This window comes from Zootoca vivipara, chromosome Z, assembly GCF_963506605.1.
Source record: "Zootoca vivipara chromosome Z, rZooViv1.1, whole genome shotgun sequence".
NCBI classification, from domain to species: domain Eukaryota; kingdom Metazoa; phylum Chordata; class Lepidosauria; order Squamata; family Lacertidae; genus Zootoca; species Zootoca vivipara.
This window is the reverse complement of record NC_083294.1, coordinates 15,917,230-15,933,352: the sequence shown is the minus strand read 5'-3', so window position 1 is coordinate 15,933,352 and position 16,123 is coordinate 15,917,230. Positions and strand designations below refer to the sequence as shown.

Genomic DNA, 16,123 nt, shown 5'->3' with positions numbered 1-16,123 from the left:
ATTGTCTACACAGACTGGCAGCAGCTCACCAGGATTTCAGGCAGCAAGTCTTTACCAGTCCTACCTGGAGATGCCAGAGATTGGAGACAGGACCTTCTGGGTGCAAAGCACATGCTCTACCCTTGAGCTAGGCCATTTCCTGTCAAAAAAATAAGGTTAAGATTCTAGTCCTCATGGTGCCAAATAAAAGGATGTACAAAGCAGAAGCTCTACCACTGAGCTACGACCCTTCCCCAATTGGAGAGTTGAGCGGGGCCTCTCAGCGGGTGGATCACTCCCAGCTCTGCCTGCAGGTCAAAGCCAACCAGAAACCTTCTGCAGCCCTTTCAAAACACGTGGCTGGGCCCTTGAGCCATTTTGTGTGCTTGGGGTGGGTAGAAAGGGAAACATCTTTTCTTGTCTGAGCAGGAAAGCAGTCTACTCTGTATCCTGCAAGTGACCAAAACAAAAAATCAGGGGAACCCCCAAAGCTCTGTCCCACCCCTCTAGCCTTTGTGGGAAGAGACTGCCACCCCACCTTGTTTGGATTCTGACATCCTTGCAGCTCATCACAAAACAAGATATCAACCCCCCACCCCACCCTGCTGCTGCCGCCGCCACCACCACCGATTTCTCTTGACGTTGGTAACCTGTCAAGATGGCCTGCTCCTTCCAAGAACAACAAGGGGGAATGTTAAACAAACTGCTGTCTGACTCTCAAATTTCAGCTGGGACTGAATTCTCCCCCCCCCCCCACTTCCCCCTGTAGGCCATTTCATTAGGCTTGGGCTGTCTGTATTTACGATAGGTTCCGAAAAAGTCAGAGCATTATCACCCCTTGCAATGCATACTGTATATGAATAAGGGTAGCCAACAGAGGGAGAAAACTAGTCATGGTTGAGAATAGCTTGCAACATCAGGAAGCAAATGTCAAGCTGCCCCAGAAATAATAAAATCCAATGCAATCTTCTAGCTAGAAAAGAACAACCTCTCTACTTACATACATACAGGCAAGGTTTTTGAGCACAGGGCTGTTTTGATCTATAGTGTGTGCTCTAGATTTTCATTAATTAATTTATTACATTTACATCCCTACCTTTCCTCCAAGGAGCTCAAGGAGACTATGTGGCTCTACAGACACACGCACCCACCCACACACACACACACACACCCTCTGTTTTATGGCTGAGTGGGAAATTGTAACTCCGGTCTCCCATGTCTTAGTCCGGCACTCTAACCAATTGATTCATTCAGAATGTTTTTACTTAATTCAGTTCTTTATTCAGAACGATGAGGAGTACAACCTTACTTTATTTTTAGGGGGTCATAGTCAAGTGACTGGGCACCTGCTTTGCATGCATGCATCATCATCGTCGTCGTCATCATCATCATTTTATTATTTATACCCCACCCATCTAGCTGGGTTTCCCCAGCCACTCTGGGCAGCTCACAGCATATAATGAAACATACTAAACCATCAAACATTAACAACTTCAGATGTCTTCTAAAAGTCAGGTAGCTGTTTATTTCCTTGACGCCTGAAGGGAGGTTGTTTCATTGCCCTCAGCTCCGGGGGAAACCACAGGGCCGCCCGGGCTCCATGCAATTGGAGAGGGCGCTTTGGAGCCAGACAGTAAAGAGCCCTGGTTAACTCCACATTCCAACAGGTCACCAGGGAATCAGCTGGAAGGCCATCAACATGGATAAAACATCCTCTACTACGCTCTGGAAACCATTTGGATCCATTAAATGGAGGGGGCGGACCATCCAAATCAGTCCCACCTCCCTGCAGAGGGGAAGGGTCGCAGAGAAGTCCAGTTGCACCAGGAAGTGATCCAACCATGGGACTTCTTTTGTTTCGCTTTTACTTACTGCCAGATCGCCCACATCCATAGAGGTGAGCACCAGGTCTAAGGCATGTCTGTGACTATGAGTTGGGCCAAACTTATTCAGGGACAGCCCCATGGAGGCCATGCTTTCCACCAAGTCCCGAGTGGTGTCGGCATGGATATTAAAAGCTCCAAGACAACCAAATTAGGTGTCTCCAGAAGAACATCCGCCACAACTTGAAGCAGCTCGGGCAGGGAATCCTTGGTGCAGTGTGGAAGTCGGTACTGCCCCAATGCTCAACTTCCAGAACACGCACTCAGAGAACTGGGTCATCCCAATAGGACGCCTGGTGCAGGTGACTTCCTAAAAACCCCTGCAACCCACCCACCCCCTCCCCACCCAAATGACCTGGGCTACTGTCCATAAGAGAAACCTGGTAGACAAGCAGCAGTTCTGCCTCATCCAACCAAGTCTCTGTCACACATGCCAGGTTAAGTCCTCCATCCACGATCAAGTCGTGGATGGCAGTTGTCTTGTGAATCATTGACCTAGCATTGCACAGCAGCACCTTCAGGTCATGTGGGTCTCCCTTGGTGATTCCAGTATCCTTCCGGACAGGTACCGGTAGGGATAGTCTTCAAACAATGACTAAACCTTCCTTCTCGGTAATGACATGGTCTGACACTAGCGTAACTCCTCCTCCTGCCCGTGATCACTGAGATCGGGTGTCCTACTGCATCCCCCCTAACGGAACCTGCCCCAGCCATTCTGCTGGCTGGGGCCCACTCCCAGGCAGCCCCTTAAAACAAAACAACTTAACTAAAATACAAAAAAAGCTAAAAATACAATACAAACTAGAAGCTCCCAGGTCCCATCCCCAGCAGCAGCTCCTTACAGGGCTGGGAACGTCCCCTTTCTGAAAACTTGGGGGCTGCTACCAATAAAGTGTTCACAACACTAAGCTTGTATGGAGCAGTGGTCCGACACAGTGTGAGGAAGCTCCCTAGCTTCCAAGTAACCTCTTGAATTTAAAGGTTGCTCCTAAGATCTACTCATAGTAGACCCAGTGAAACTAATGAACCTAAGTTCGCCAAGACCAGGCATGCCCAATCTTCGGCCCTCCAGATGTTCTGGACTACAATTCCCATCTTCCCTGACCACTGGTCCTGTTAGCTAGGGATGATGGGAGTTGTAGGCCAAAACATCTGGAGGGCCGCAGTTTGGGGATGCCTGGCCAAGACCAACCATGGCCATTCATTTCAATGGGTCTACCCTGAGCAGCACTAATATCAGATATAACCCCAGGTCCGAAAGCCCAAGAAATAAATTCCAGGATCTATCAAGCTCCACTGAGAAGGCACCAGGATGGATCCTGACAAATTCTGCTATGGGTCTGCCCCCATAATTGCTATTTTTGATGCTGGCTCCAAACATGAGCCCCAGGGGCAGGGCCCATCACCTTGAAACAAAACGTTGGCAATGCTGGTTACGCTGCTGGGCTGCAATTAAAGGCAGAGGAGAGAGCCCGTGGTGGAAAACTTGGCAGCCAGCTCTCCATCCCAGGCGGGATTAAAGGTCAGGGCAGAGTCCCGCTCTGTATCTCCAAGACATCCCATGGAGTGGTGACGAAGGCAAGAGTATGCCCAGGAAGCTGACCTTAGGGACCCTGGAAAGGAGTGGGATTTTTTTATTATTATTATTCGCCCTGACACATCTTAACTTTCAATTTGACCCGCCGATGAAAGGGAACATAAAACACAATCAGGGGGCTGGTGGAATTAAGAGCAGAAACAGGCAGAGCGAAGGAGCCAACTTGCTGAAAGGCCTTGAGGAATAAGCCACAGGAAGGCAGAAAAGTGTTAACATTCCTCGGCAAAGGTCTGGCAAGAGGCAAGGCTCTTAGAGGACCTGGGCTGTAATAAACAACAGGCGGGAGGGAGGATGGGGGGGGGGACGATGGGTGGCTTCTCGACTTGTTCCGTGGCCTGAAAGGGCCCTGGATGGCTTCCCAGACTTGGCCACAGCATCTCCCAACTTCTGCAACTCTCTCCAGTCTGTCTTTTAAAAAAAGAAGAAGAGCCTGTTCGATCAGGCCACTAGCCAGCATCCTGTTCTCAAAGTCTGCCATCCAGATGCCCTGAATAGGTGAAGCCCACAAGCAGGACCTGAGTGCAAGAGCCCTCTCTCCTCCTGGCACTTTTCAGCACTTTCCAGCAACTAGTATTCAGAAACATTCCTGCCTCTGATCCTTAAGGCAGAGCATGGTCACCATGGCTAGTAGCCTTATCCCCCATGGATTTGTCCGGTCCTCTTTTAAGGCCACCTAGGTTGGTGGCTGTCAGTCATTGCTCCTGCAGAAGTGAGTTCCACAGTTTAACAATGCACACTACACAAAGGACTTTGTTTGGGAAACTGCTAGGCATGTCCACCTTTAAACACAATCTGAGCAAAGACATTTTACGACCCAGACCATGTTGATTCAGACGCACAAACCTAGAGATGCATTTAGCCCCTAAAATTTCCCACTGTACCTGTATGCATTATGATATTCTATCCCGCTAAAATGTTGCATAATACCAGTAGCAGCTGGCATTTCCCAACAGTTGACTCTGTATCTCAGGAAACTGCAGGTCATGAGCAGGGAAGTGCCCTATTAAAGCCAAGTATTTCAATACTTTCTGGGCAAATACGGAGTGAAGGGAGTCTTGTGTGTGGGGGTTTTTTTTGGGGGGGGGAATCTGCTCCTCTTTTGTTTCCAGCACAACTTTCACGAGCAGGTATAAATTTTGCTGAGGCTTATACTTTTTTATTAGAAACCCGAAACGAGACCGCTCAACCGTTTTCATAGTCCATTAAGCCTCCCTACCTGAGCTTCGGGACACCTCATCATTCATTGCCACTCATTTCCAACTCCTGTAAGGACCTGGACAAAGATTTCTTAGTCTGGGAGGTTTATGCTATATCTTTGCTTACTTGTTCTGCTAGTGGTAGCATTGTCCCCTCTTTTGTAGGACAGGCCAACACCACTGTATTAATGGACTATGAAAATTAATGGACTATGCAGAATTGGATGACAAGAAGAATTCAAAACCAGTGGGATCAGAAGTTCTTAGAAGATTGGAGTAAATACGTGAACTGTTTGAAAAACAATTGTAATAAACAGATTTACGCTTGTAGGGCTGCAAGACGTTTTGTGAGGAGGACTATATGAAATATTGCAGGGGGAAATTAAGAAATGTACTTAATTAGTTTTGGACTATTAGTTATGGACTATTAAAAGTAATTGTGAAAATAATGAAATGCAAGTTAAGTGAGGAAGATTGAAAATCATTAGACGTGGTTGATGGAAGTCCAAGGGTTATAACCGAAATGTTGTAAATATGTGAAAAGATGTTACGTGGTATATAGAGATTATATGCAATATATATATGCAATACACACACGCGCGCACACACACACGCACACACACTAGCTGGCCCAGCCACGCATTGCTGTGGCTCATCCCTGTGATTCCCTTCACCGTCTCCCGATCCATGACGTATCCCATCCCCTCCTCCCCCCACCCCCAGCTCATCCCTGTGATTCCCCCACCCTGTCCTGATCCACGACGTATCCTGCCCCCTCCTCCCCCAACCGCCACCCAGGCAAGTCCCCACTTCCATTCGGCCTGGTCTGTAAAGGCGAGCCGAGGTGCTGTGGAGAGGGAAGGTTTTCTAGCTGCAGTACCAGTGTAGCCACCGCTAGAGGGCGCTGTTTTGGAACCTGGTTCTTTTCCCAGCATGCTCGAGTCTCCTGGCTGACTTTTTAGGTCCTAAAAATGAGGTTTTACCTTGTACAGGTGTGAAATTTGTATACGCCATGTAGCTAGGAACACTCACATAGTGGCATGTGATGTTGTGTCCAAATTTCATTGCTATCACTCAAGCGGTTTCAGTGAAAAGTGGAAACCAACGGACATGGCCAGTTTACATTTATATATATAGATAGATATATGAATAGAGAGGGGCTGTTTGTGTGTGTGTGCAGAAACCAACCAACTGGACAACAACAATATTTACATATATTTCTCTGCCCAGTTTCACCTCTGGCCCTACACATTGCTGGTAGGTGCACCCAGGTATGTTAGCTGGACCTGTGCATTTTAAAGGAGAGCACCTCTTTCTGAAATTTCATACCTGATATTGATTTTTTTTAAAAAAATCTTTAGAGCACTTGCACCCTGCTCTCCAGCCGAAAAGGCACCCAGAGGCACCCATTAAAATTACAACAAGACAGCCTACACCCACAGGATTACAATCAGAAAGACATGACACACAAGGAAAAAGGGAGAGTCGGAAGCAACCCCAGGCACCAATTGTTAAGTAGTAGTTCTGGCATGCTCCGGTTTTCAGACGAGGCCCTACTCTGGATCACTTGACCCCAGTTGAGGTCACTCTGTTGTTTTTAGTGAGGTGTGTTTGAAGAAGTAGCTGTTTTCAAAGGCTTCTGGTCCATTTCTGACAGTGTTTTGAGCTTCAATGACTGCTTTTAGACATTATTACTGCATTTGGCCTTTGTTAACATTTTAACTTTGCGATTGCCATTCAGAATGGGGAATGTGACATGTTTTTTAAATATTGCCTGAAGTTTCTGATTTGTTAGTAGCCTTGAATATGTGTTTTAAATTATCATTCCATCCTCTAGGGGGTCAGTATCATCCATTACAACCAGCAAGTCGTGAGCTCTCCCTTTTTTGCTAATGGAAAGCAAGTGGTATTAATCTTAGAATCATAGAATTGGAGAGTTTGAAGGGATCATGGGGATCATGTAGTCGAAACCCCTGCAGTGCAGGAATCTTTTATGCAACATGGGGCATGAACTCACAACCCTGAGATGAAGAGGCTTATGCTCTACCAACTGAGCTATCCCAGTTCTGAAACAAAAACACAACAAACTGCTTTATTCTGAGTTAGACCCTTGGTCCATCTTAGTATTGAGAGAGCTGATAATGTCCCCTTCCCAAAACCCTGAAGAACCTCTGCCAGTCAGTGTAGACAGTATTGAGCTGAATGGGCCAAGAATCTGACTCAGTATATGACAGCATATTTATTAGGACTATAGTTCAGTGGCATAAATAAACAAAACACTTTCCTTGGTTTCTAATTATAGGTTATGTGAAGACAAGCCTTCCTTTTTTCTGCCCGGGACCTCCTGACAATCATTGGGTGACCCAAGTTCTAGCATTATTGAAAGAGTGCATGGGGATTTCCTACATAGCAGGGGAGCCTGGATGATTCTAAATAAGAATCAAGTTTTGCAATCTAATTACTCAAGTATGCTGTACAGGAAAAAAGTTTTGTGTTTTTTATGAACCACGATGAAATGCTGTGAATGCATCTATTGCCCTCTGCTGGGCAAACATTAGAATTGCCAGATCATATTTATTTTGCCTCTGTGGGATCTGTTGTTATTTAGAGGTGGGGATTTCTACGCAGCACTCAAAAGCCCTGCGTGGCTGAAATGTGTCTTTGAACTCTGACAGCGCCTATTGGTGGGGGACAGAGAGGGATTTCTTGTTTCCGTTTTTTGCAGAACTCTTTTTTAATTAACGTTTTCCATAATATAGTAAGATAACAGAAAACCAACGTAAATGTTAAAAAGCAAATTTAGGCCATAATATTGACATGGTTTCATACGAAAAACTGTGGCAAGTGGGTATGAAATTTACAGCCTGCCTGTTTTATTTTAAAGGAAAATGATATTAACGCCAAATAAATTGGCAAATATGTGCAAGCCTGTGTCAAATAAATGCTGGAAGTGTAAACATAATGATGTGGACATATGAAAAATACATATGGAAAAGCTAAAGGCTTTGGGGGAATGATACATAATGAAATGACAAAGATATTGAAACTAGCTTTTCACCCTTCCGTTATCTCTCTCAGCAGCCTCCCTTGCAAACATGCAAAGTAGCAAAAAAAAAAAAAAACCAAACACGCAAAGAGCATGGGGCTTGCTTCCGAGTAACCCACGTGACGAATCAACAGTCGATAATAACAACGAAGACAGCCCTGTCGTCCTTGTAAAGGAAGAGGGAGGCGGAGGGAGAAAGCCGAACCCACGTGATACTCCCTCCACCGCTTCCCACTGGCTCTACGCTCCGCCAATCATTTGCCCTTGCTCCTGCCCGGCACCACGATGGCGCCCGCGAAGCCGGAAATTTAACTTCCCTGTTTTTCCAGGAACCGGAAGCGCCAGCTCTGAGGCAAACCGGGCAGCGGGGAAGCAGTGGGGTCCTGCTCCTCCCCGGGCCCCGCTCCTCGCCCTCCCCCTCGTCCTCCGGCGGCGGCGATGAAGCTTCTTCCCCCGCGCCGGGCGGGGAGGCGTTTCGTGCTGGGCGCCACCGTGCTGCTGTGGCAGCTGAGCGCGACCGCCCAGGCGGTGGAGCCCATCAGCCTCGGCTTGGCCCTAGCCGGCGCCGCCGCCTCCGCCCTCACAGGAATCATCTCCTACCCGAAGCTCTACTGCTACTTCGCCCACTGCTGCCTCCACAAGCCTGACGCCCGCAGCGGGACAGGTGAGCTACTGGAGGGGGGAGCGGGGTGAGAATTTCGCGTTGTGGTTCTGTGACGTCAGAGTCCGGCAGCCCAGGTGGGCTGAGCTCTGCTCAGAGGCGAGTGGTGTGCATGCTCTAACATCAGAGAAGGAAGGTGGAAGCAGACGCTCCCACTGGTACCAGGGAAGGGAATGGCAGCGCAGGGTCTGCCCTAAGTGTTTCTGTGGATCTAGATGTGACTGCTGTGACATCACAGGAATAAGATGAAAGGAAAGTGTGTGCAGTTGTCAGGGAAGGAGAACCTTTTGGTCCATACAGCTCGGTATTGCTCACACCAACAGGCAGCATCACTCTCCAGGGTTTCAGACGGAATCTTTCCCAGCCCTACCTGGAGATGTCATTGGGGATTGAACCTTGGACCTTGTGCATAAGCATTGCCTGCTTTATTACTAAGCTCTGGGTATCCTTTTCCCTCCCCTATTTTTTCTCTCTCTCTCTTTTTTCTCTCTCTCTGTTAGGCACTTTGACCATGGAACCCCTGCCCCCACTAACGACTGAAGGTTAAAAGAGCCAAGAAATTGTGACTCTGCTCATAAATCAAGAAACTGAGCCTTTCTCAGGGAATTTTAAGGGGTTTCGGCTAGATAACCCTTAGGGTCACTTCCAGCACTTGTTGTCTAGTCGTGTCCGACTCTTTGTGACCCCATGGACCAGAGCACGCCAGGCACTCCTGTCTTCCACTGCCTCCCACAGTTTGCTCAGGCTCATGTTGGTGGCTTCGAGAACACTGTCCAACCATCTCGTCCTCTGTCGTCCCCTTCTCTGTAGTGCCCTCAATCTTTCCCAACATAAGCGTCTTTTCCAGGGAGTCTTCTCTTCTCATGAGGTGGCCAAAGTATTGGAGCCTCAGCTTCAGGATCTGTCCTTCCAGTGAGCACTCGGGACTAATTTCCTTCAGAATGGATAGGTTTGATCTTCTTGCAGTCCATGGGACTCTCAAGAGTCTCCTCCAGCATCATAATTCAAAAGCATCAATTCTTCAGCAATCAGCACTAGAATTCTATTCTTCCAGCACTAGAATTCTTCCAGCACTAGAATTATATTATTATTCTTACTTTGTGGCTTACTGGAGTAGTGATTTTTCATACAGGTTGGGTTCCTCACACTAATCTTTGCCAGGCTAAAAATTATATGCTTGCACAGAAGGACTTCAGATTACCAAAATGCTCTCTTAATCAGTTACTCCTTTTATTCCCCCCAGTGCTTCAAGAGGGTTTGGATGACCAACTCTTTGGGCAGCATCTAGCGAAGAAGGTGATTGTGAAATCGCTTACTGGATTTTTGAATAATCCAAACCCAAAGAAGCCTCTGACACTCTCCTTACATGGCTGGACTGGGACTGGCAAAAACTTTGCTAGTAGGATAATCGTGGAGAGCCTTTATGAAGGAGGCCTCAACAGCAAATTTGTACATCAGTTTGTATCCACTCTGCATTTTCCTCATCAGCAGAACATTTCCCAGTACAAGGTAAAAAGACTGATTGCATCTTAAGACTAGATGTAACTATTTCCTTACAGCTGTGGTTCTGGGGAAGGGCTGCAACATGTCCTTGAACTCTGAAAGTGACTCCTGTTTGCCTACATGGAGAACAGAGAGGGGAGCAGGAACTAGGAACTAGCCTACCCTACAAAAGCACAGTGTTGCTCACTCTTGCTTCTGGCCCTTGCCTATCACTAGTATGAGGCCCCCAGGAAGTTGCCTGGAAGGGTATGTGCCTCTTTGTCTGAAAAAAGTTTCCCACTGAGCTGAAGTGTTCCTACTTTTGAGTGAGAGGAGGGAGGGAGGGTGGGGGGTGGGTGAGGACTTTGCCAGAACCATCATTGCCCAGTTTCAAGCCTACACCCCCTGAAGCAACCCTCTGCTATCTTTAGAGCCCTCCCCACAAGCTGAGAAGGCAGGGTTAGCAATACTGTCAATAAACAGAACATGTTCTTTTGAAATAACAAGGACCAGTTGCAGATGTGGATCCGGGGCAATGTGAGCAGCTGCCCAAGATCCGTCTTCATATTTGACGAGATGGACAAGATGCACGCTGGCCTCATCGACTCCATCAAGCCTTTCCTGGATTACTACGAGGAGCTGGACGGTGTTTCTTATCGGAAAGCTATCTTCATCTTCCTTAGGTAAGGAACAAGCCTGGATGTGAAGCTGCAAAAGTACTTCTAAATTTAGGAGCCGGCACTTAAAGCTCTCGTCTCCATCTTTGGGATATGTCCTGAAGAAAGATTTCATTACCTAACCTAAGGCATTAAATTATTGACCATCTGGTGGCAGGGAATTTTCTTCTTCCACCTTAGCTTCTTGCTCTCCTACCATTAATTTACTAATTGCTTTCTAAATGGCCCTTTCAAGGCAATTTACACAATAGGTAATTTAAAAGACAGAAAAGCAGCTAATACCCTGTTTCTCCGAAAATAACCCGTAGCCATAAAATAAGCCGTGGCAGGATTTTTAAGCATTCAATGAATATAAGCCATACCCCGAAAATAAGACATAGTGATGGGTGCAGCAGCAATGCCGGCCATGACAGGAGGAGGAGGAGGAGGAAAAAAATAAGACATCCCCTGAAAATAAGCCATAGTGTGGTTTTTTTTTGAGGAAAAATAAATATAAGACGGTGTCTTATTTTCGGAGAAACACGGTACGTTTAAAACAAAACAAAAAAACTTTAAGCACTGGGCACTTACAGTAAAGATCCATTTATCCAGCTGGAAAAGTTTGTCACAACAAAGATGTCTTCAGTTGTTTCCAGAAAGTGCAGGTGGTGGGCACCTGCCATATCTGCAAAACTGGGGCAGCCACACAGAAGGCCCTGCTCCAAGTTACTACAGAATGGACTTCTGAGATCTCTGGAACTTGCAGGAGACACTTCACCACAGGGATCTACAGGGCATGTAAGGGATAAGGTGTTCTCTCAAGTAACCTTGAGTGGTGGCCACCAATCTATATAGCTTTAAAAGAGAATTAGACAGCTTTATGAAGGAGAGGGCTATCAATGACTACCAGCCATGATGGTTATGCTCTGTCTCCACAGTTGGAGCCAATAATGCTACTTGTGGGACTCCCGCAGGCATCTGGTTGGCCACTGTGAGAGCAGGATGCTGGACTTGATGACCATTGTCCTGATCCAGCAGGCTGCTGTTAGTTAACATGGTCATGAGCTGTATAGGGATTTACATATCAGTACTAGTATCTTGAACTTGGGCTCGTAGCAAACTTGCAACTGGTGCAAATTTTGCAAGGGTTTTAAAAGCCCCTGTTGAAAAACGCCCTCCTTTTTCACTTCAGTAATGCAGGGGCTGAAAAGATCACCGAGGTGGCGTTGGACTTCTGGAGGAGGGGAAAGAGGAGGGAGGACCTGAGCTTACGGGACCTGGACCTGACCATGTCTGTTTTCAATAACAAAAACAGTGAGTAATATTAAACCTGCAGTCCTTTTTTATTGAAATATTTGCAAACCATACTTTTGTGAAAAATAAAACAAGGTGGTGCTTTGTATATGCTGCTGTACACTGCCATGTTACCCTGTATGAATTAGCAGCATGCAAATAAGATAAATCAGTGCTGCCTAACACAGGGATGGAAAACTAGGCCTTGGGACCAAATGAGGCTCTCAGACCCCATCTCTCTGGCCCTCAGAAGTCTTCTCAAGCTCGCTTCCCCCCACCCAGTTTAACCCTGTGGCCAGCTTGAGCTACTTTTGGCTGCCTGGAATCTTTCCTTGAAAATTGACTCTTACTTACCTTGATGAAAGACAGGGGGATGCAGTGCTTTTTTCTGGGGGTACTCAAGAGTATGCAGTACCAGCACCTTGGGGTGTGCGAACCTGGCTTTTATTTGGTGAAACTAGCATGTACGAAAGTTAAGAGTCCCATCCATTGTTCCTTCCACTCTGGCTCTGCCTGCTTTTATCTCTGGTCTTACCCTCCACTGGCACGTGGCCCCTAGGGCATCTGGTTATGTTGGGGCATCTGGTTGGCCACTGTGAGAACAGGATGCTGGACTAGGTGACCCATGGGCCTGATTATGATTATGTTATGATTTTGGCCATAATTTCCTGTACTGTGTGTTTAGTCCCCTCACCAAGCTTAAATTATTGTATTTGGGGCATGGAGTGTAATGTATTAGGCTTTATTTTATTGTAAGCAATTCTGGACAAAATGATAAAATCAGAAAGAAAATTAATATATGAAAGAAAGAAAAATATTTCCCCACCCCATACCAAACAAGATCGCTACCTTCCTTTGCAGGTGGCTTTTGGCACAGCAGCCTGATTGACAAACACCTCATCGATTATTTTGTACCCTTCCTGCCTCTGGAGTACAAGCACGTGAAAAACTGCATTCGGGTCGAGCTTGAATCCCGCAACTACGAGGTGGATGAGGACATTGTGACCCAGGTTGCTGACGAGATGACTTACTTCCCAAAAGAAGAGCGGATCTACTCTGATAAGGGATGCAAGACTGTTTGCACAAAGCTGGATTTCTACCTGTAATGCATATATTTATGATTACCTGGTTTTCGAAGAAAATGAACCCAATCACAGAACTTTGAGAAACTGAATCTTTTTTTTCTTTTTAAAAAAGATTTTTAATTATGTCAAGATTGGAGACAGCTCAGTAGTTTATCAGAGTGGAATGACGAACCTGATCCTACAAATTACTCAGTCTTGCGGCCTTGTGTTGTGGTTTGGTCCACTCCAGAGCATCTTTTACTGATGCCTGTCCTGTGAAAACCACCTGAATTCTTTCCACATCTGCTTTATGGACCAGTGATTGTGTCTGTGACTGAGTTCTAATGAGATCTCTGATGTTGGAACCGCCTCCCAATCTTCTTAAAAATTATGACTCCTCCCAAGGAATGAAGGAATGTTCTTGAGGAAGCTTAGGAAAAGATGTGTAGCTTTCCATGACAGCCAACTCTTTCTTGAATGGTTTCAGTAATAGCGGCAGAGAGAGCGATGTAACATGGTATTTTCAAACTGTTTGCAGGGGTGGTTTTCTGTTCTTTGCAAGTGTTTGGGGTGGGGGGCAGTTCATCAACGAATTGGCCAGTATGGGTGTAAAAACCTCAATGAGGGAATACTTGTGGGGGTCAGACTGGCTTCCACCTTGGCCCCCATCTCCATTCAGCAGCAGAATATTTGCGCCCTTTCGCATGTGAGGAGTGTAACGAACTTACCCACTGCCCTGTGTCAGCAGAGGTGGCCCTCTAGGCCACTCCCAGAATCCTTTGCAATGCAAGGTGTGACACAAAAGATTCCCTGACCCTCAAAACCTTAAAAGCCACTGCCTTAAATCTCAGAATGCAGGGGGTTGTGAGAGATTTTGATATTCAAACTAATTTATATGTAAAAATAAATAAATTCAGAAAGGCTTTTTGAAAACAGTCTATCAAAAGGAGTATGTCACTGATGGCACTAACAGGAAGAGAGGGTTTTTTTTTCTTTTTACCTGCCTCAGTTCCCACTTCTCTTGGAACCACTGAGGCAAAAACAGGCAGGGGTTTCCAGGGTGGTTTAAAGTACATGTGGGACAACCTCTACTCCTGCTGTTTTGTGGGTTGTGACAGCTTTCCAGGGGCTGATTTTGAGTGGTGGGGGAAGCCATGTTGGATTCTCATTCCAATAAAGCCATCTTGTGCTGGAGAAGAGCAGTTGATAAATCAAAGCTCATGTAGGGCAGAAGGAAAACAGCTTTTCTCGATCTTACTGAACACAACTCCCAAGTTCTCAGCACTATCCTCTGAAAGCCTAGCTTCTGTTAAAAAGGCCCTTGTCAAAGGGTGAGAGTGCATCTTACAAAGAGCACAAGTGCTGCTGTTGGATTATGCAGTTTTGTGTCAAGGGGTCCTCATTTAAGCGCTTAGCAGCATCTAGCTCACAGTCAGCCAGCCTGTGGCCTAATTTCACATTGGTGGCAGGAAGGAGCATGGAAGAGAGAAAAATATAGCAGTTGCCACACACTCTTTTGAGTTTGGTCATGTCCCGCTGTTGGCACACACCCCAAGAAAATACTCCTGGATGAATCTGTTTGGTATAACAGAGTTAACAGCTGCCCTTAACTGGGCAATTTTGTGTCAAGTCTCGGCATTTGTGAAGAAATGCTTCTCCATGGCTCACTTTTGCATGTAACTCACCAAACCGTGGACAGTGACAGTTTTCACTATGGCTTGTCAGGACAAACCCAGGGGTAACAGCCGTCATATGGCTGCACAGCTACTGCTATAATGTAGAAACAAGATTGAGTAACAGGGCAGTATCACTAACATACTTCGCCTGCCGAGAAGTTCAAATTATTGTTTAAGCAACCATAAGTAAAAAAAAAAAACCACATGTTTTGATGTGTCGGGGCATTGGATTAAGCCTACATAAAGTCAATTGCACTTTGGTCCTCTTGAAATCAAGCTTAGATTAGTTAAGATAGTCCCCTGTCCCTTCCTTCTACCCAACTCCCACTCCCATTTTTTTTAAAAAAAAGCCTCTGTAGAACTGAAGAACTGAACAAAGTAAGTTTGCAGGGTGGAGAAATGGGGAAACTTTCTTGCTGTGAACTACATGTGAAAGAGTGTCACAACCAGCTTCTTCACACCGATTTTAAGTGCAACACATCACCTAGACATCAGGCAGGTATATTCTGTGGTGGGAGGAGGCCCTGTTGAACTCAGGGGGACTTGCTTCTAGGTGCACACAGGATTGTGCTCTTACTGGCCTGCCTCAAACCCAGAAGCAGCCGAAAGACATGGAGCAAATTGAACTAGGTGCTGTTGGGAGAAGACTGCAGCTTTGTTATTTTTTGATTTAGAACTACCCAATTATTCCCTCCTGCAACTGATTTTTTTAAAAATAAAATTGTAAAATAATTGGTCAAATGTCTCTTTGTCCTGCATCTATTGGTTTAAAACGGGCAAGTAACCTTTTTCACAGACCATGGACCACTTTCCCTTTGGGGGGGGGAGAGGTGTTGTAAAATGCTGGGGGTGGGTGAGCAAGTTAATGTAAATGAGACTAATTGTATAGTAGGATATTTTAACAGTCAACACCCCCTTCCCTGCCATGCAAATGAGCAAAAGGCATTGCCAGCATAATTTGACCAGATATGGCTGCATCATCTCATTGTTGAAGGCACATTTTACCTCTGAATGCCAGTTGGTGGGTATTACAAATGCGGGGGGGGGGGGAGTGCTGCTGTTGGGGTCATCTGGTTGGTTAGAGGATCCTGGTCTTTCAATGAACTTTCAATAAAGTTTCTCATCTACTAGAAACTGGCTTTTTGACAAATTGGGCTCCCTGGACAATGAACAAAACCACAGGGAGGATTAAGGAGGCAGAAAGACAACAAGCGAGCACAGATGAAAACCTTTTACTACAGCAGCTTGTGGCAGTTGAAGCTTACTCTTGTATCCAGAGTATTAGAACTGCTGCAGTTTTGAACACTTGAGCAAATAAGAAAAGGCAAGAGACCTGTTTTAAGGAACTTTTGTCCAAGATTTAATACAGATAGCAGCAACTGACCTACAGTCACTCCATAGAAGTTACAAAACTTAGCCCACACTGGCCATCTTTAAAACAAATTAAAAGTTTCAAATTTTTCATAACCACTGATTCTTATGTCCTTTCTCGGCCACAAATGAGCTGTTCCTCTGGATTCTTAAAAGGGGAAACACAGGATCAAACCTTCCCCCACTCTGAACTTGTATTGTGAGACTGCCAATTTAGCC

At 46.0% G+C, this 16,123-nt stretch overlaps 1 protein-coding gene across 1 annotated transcript; it reads left to right on the top strand.

Moving 5' to 3' along the window:
* Nucleotides 1-7,996: 7,996 nt before the first annotated feature.
* On the top strand, nt 7,997-14,915 carry LOC118083947 (torsin-1A). Its single transcript, XM_035113059.2, has 5 exons — nt 7,997-8,365; nt 9,606-9,871; nt 10,352-10,527; nt 11,693-11,814; nt 12,655-14,915. Exons 1-5 carry the CDS (start codon nt 8,140-8,142, stop codon nt 12,897-12,899), a joined length of 1,035 nt encoding a protein of 344 aa, XP_034968950.1. The 5' UTR covers nt 7,997-8,139; the 3' UTR covers nt 12,900-14,915.
* Nucleotides 14,916-16,123: the final 1,208 nt, after the last annotated feature.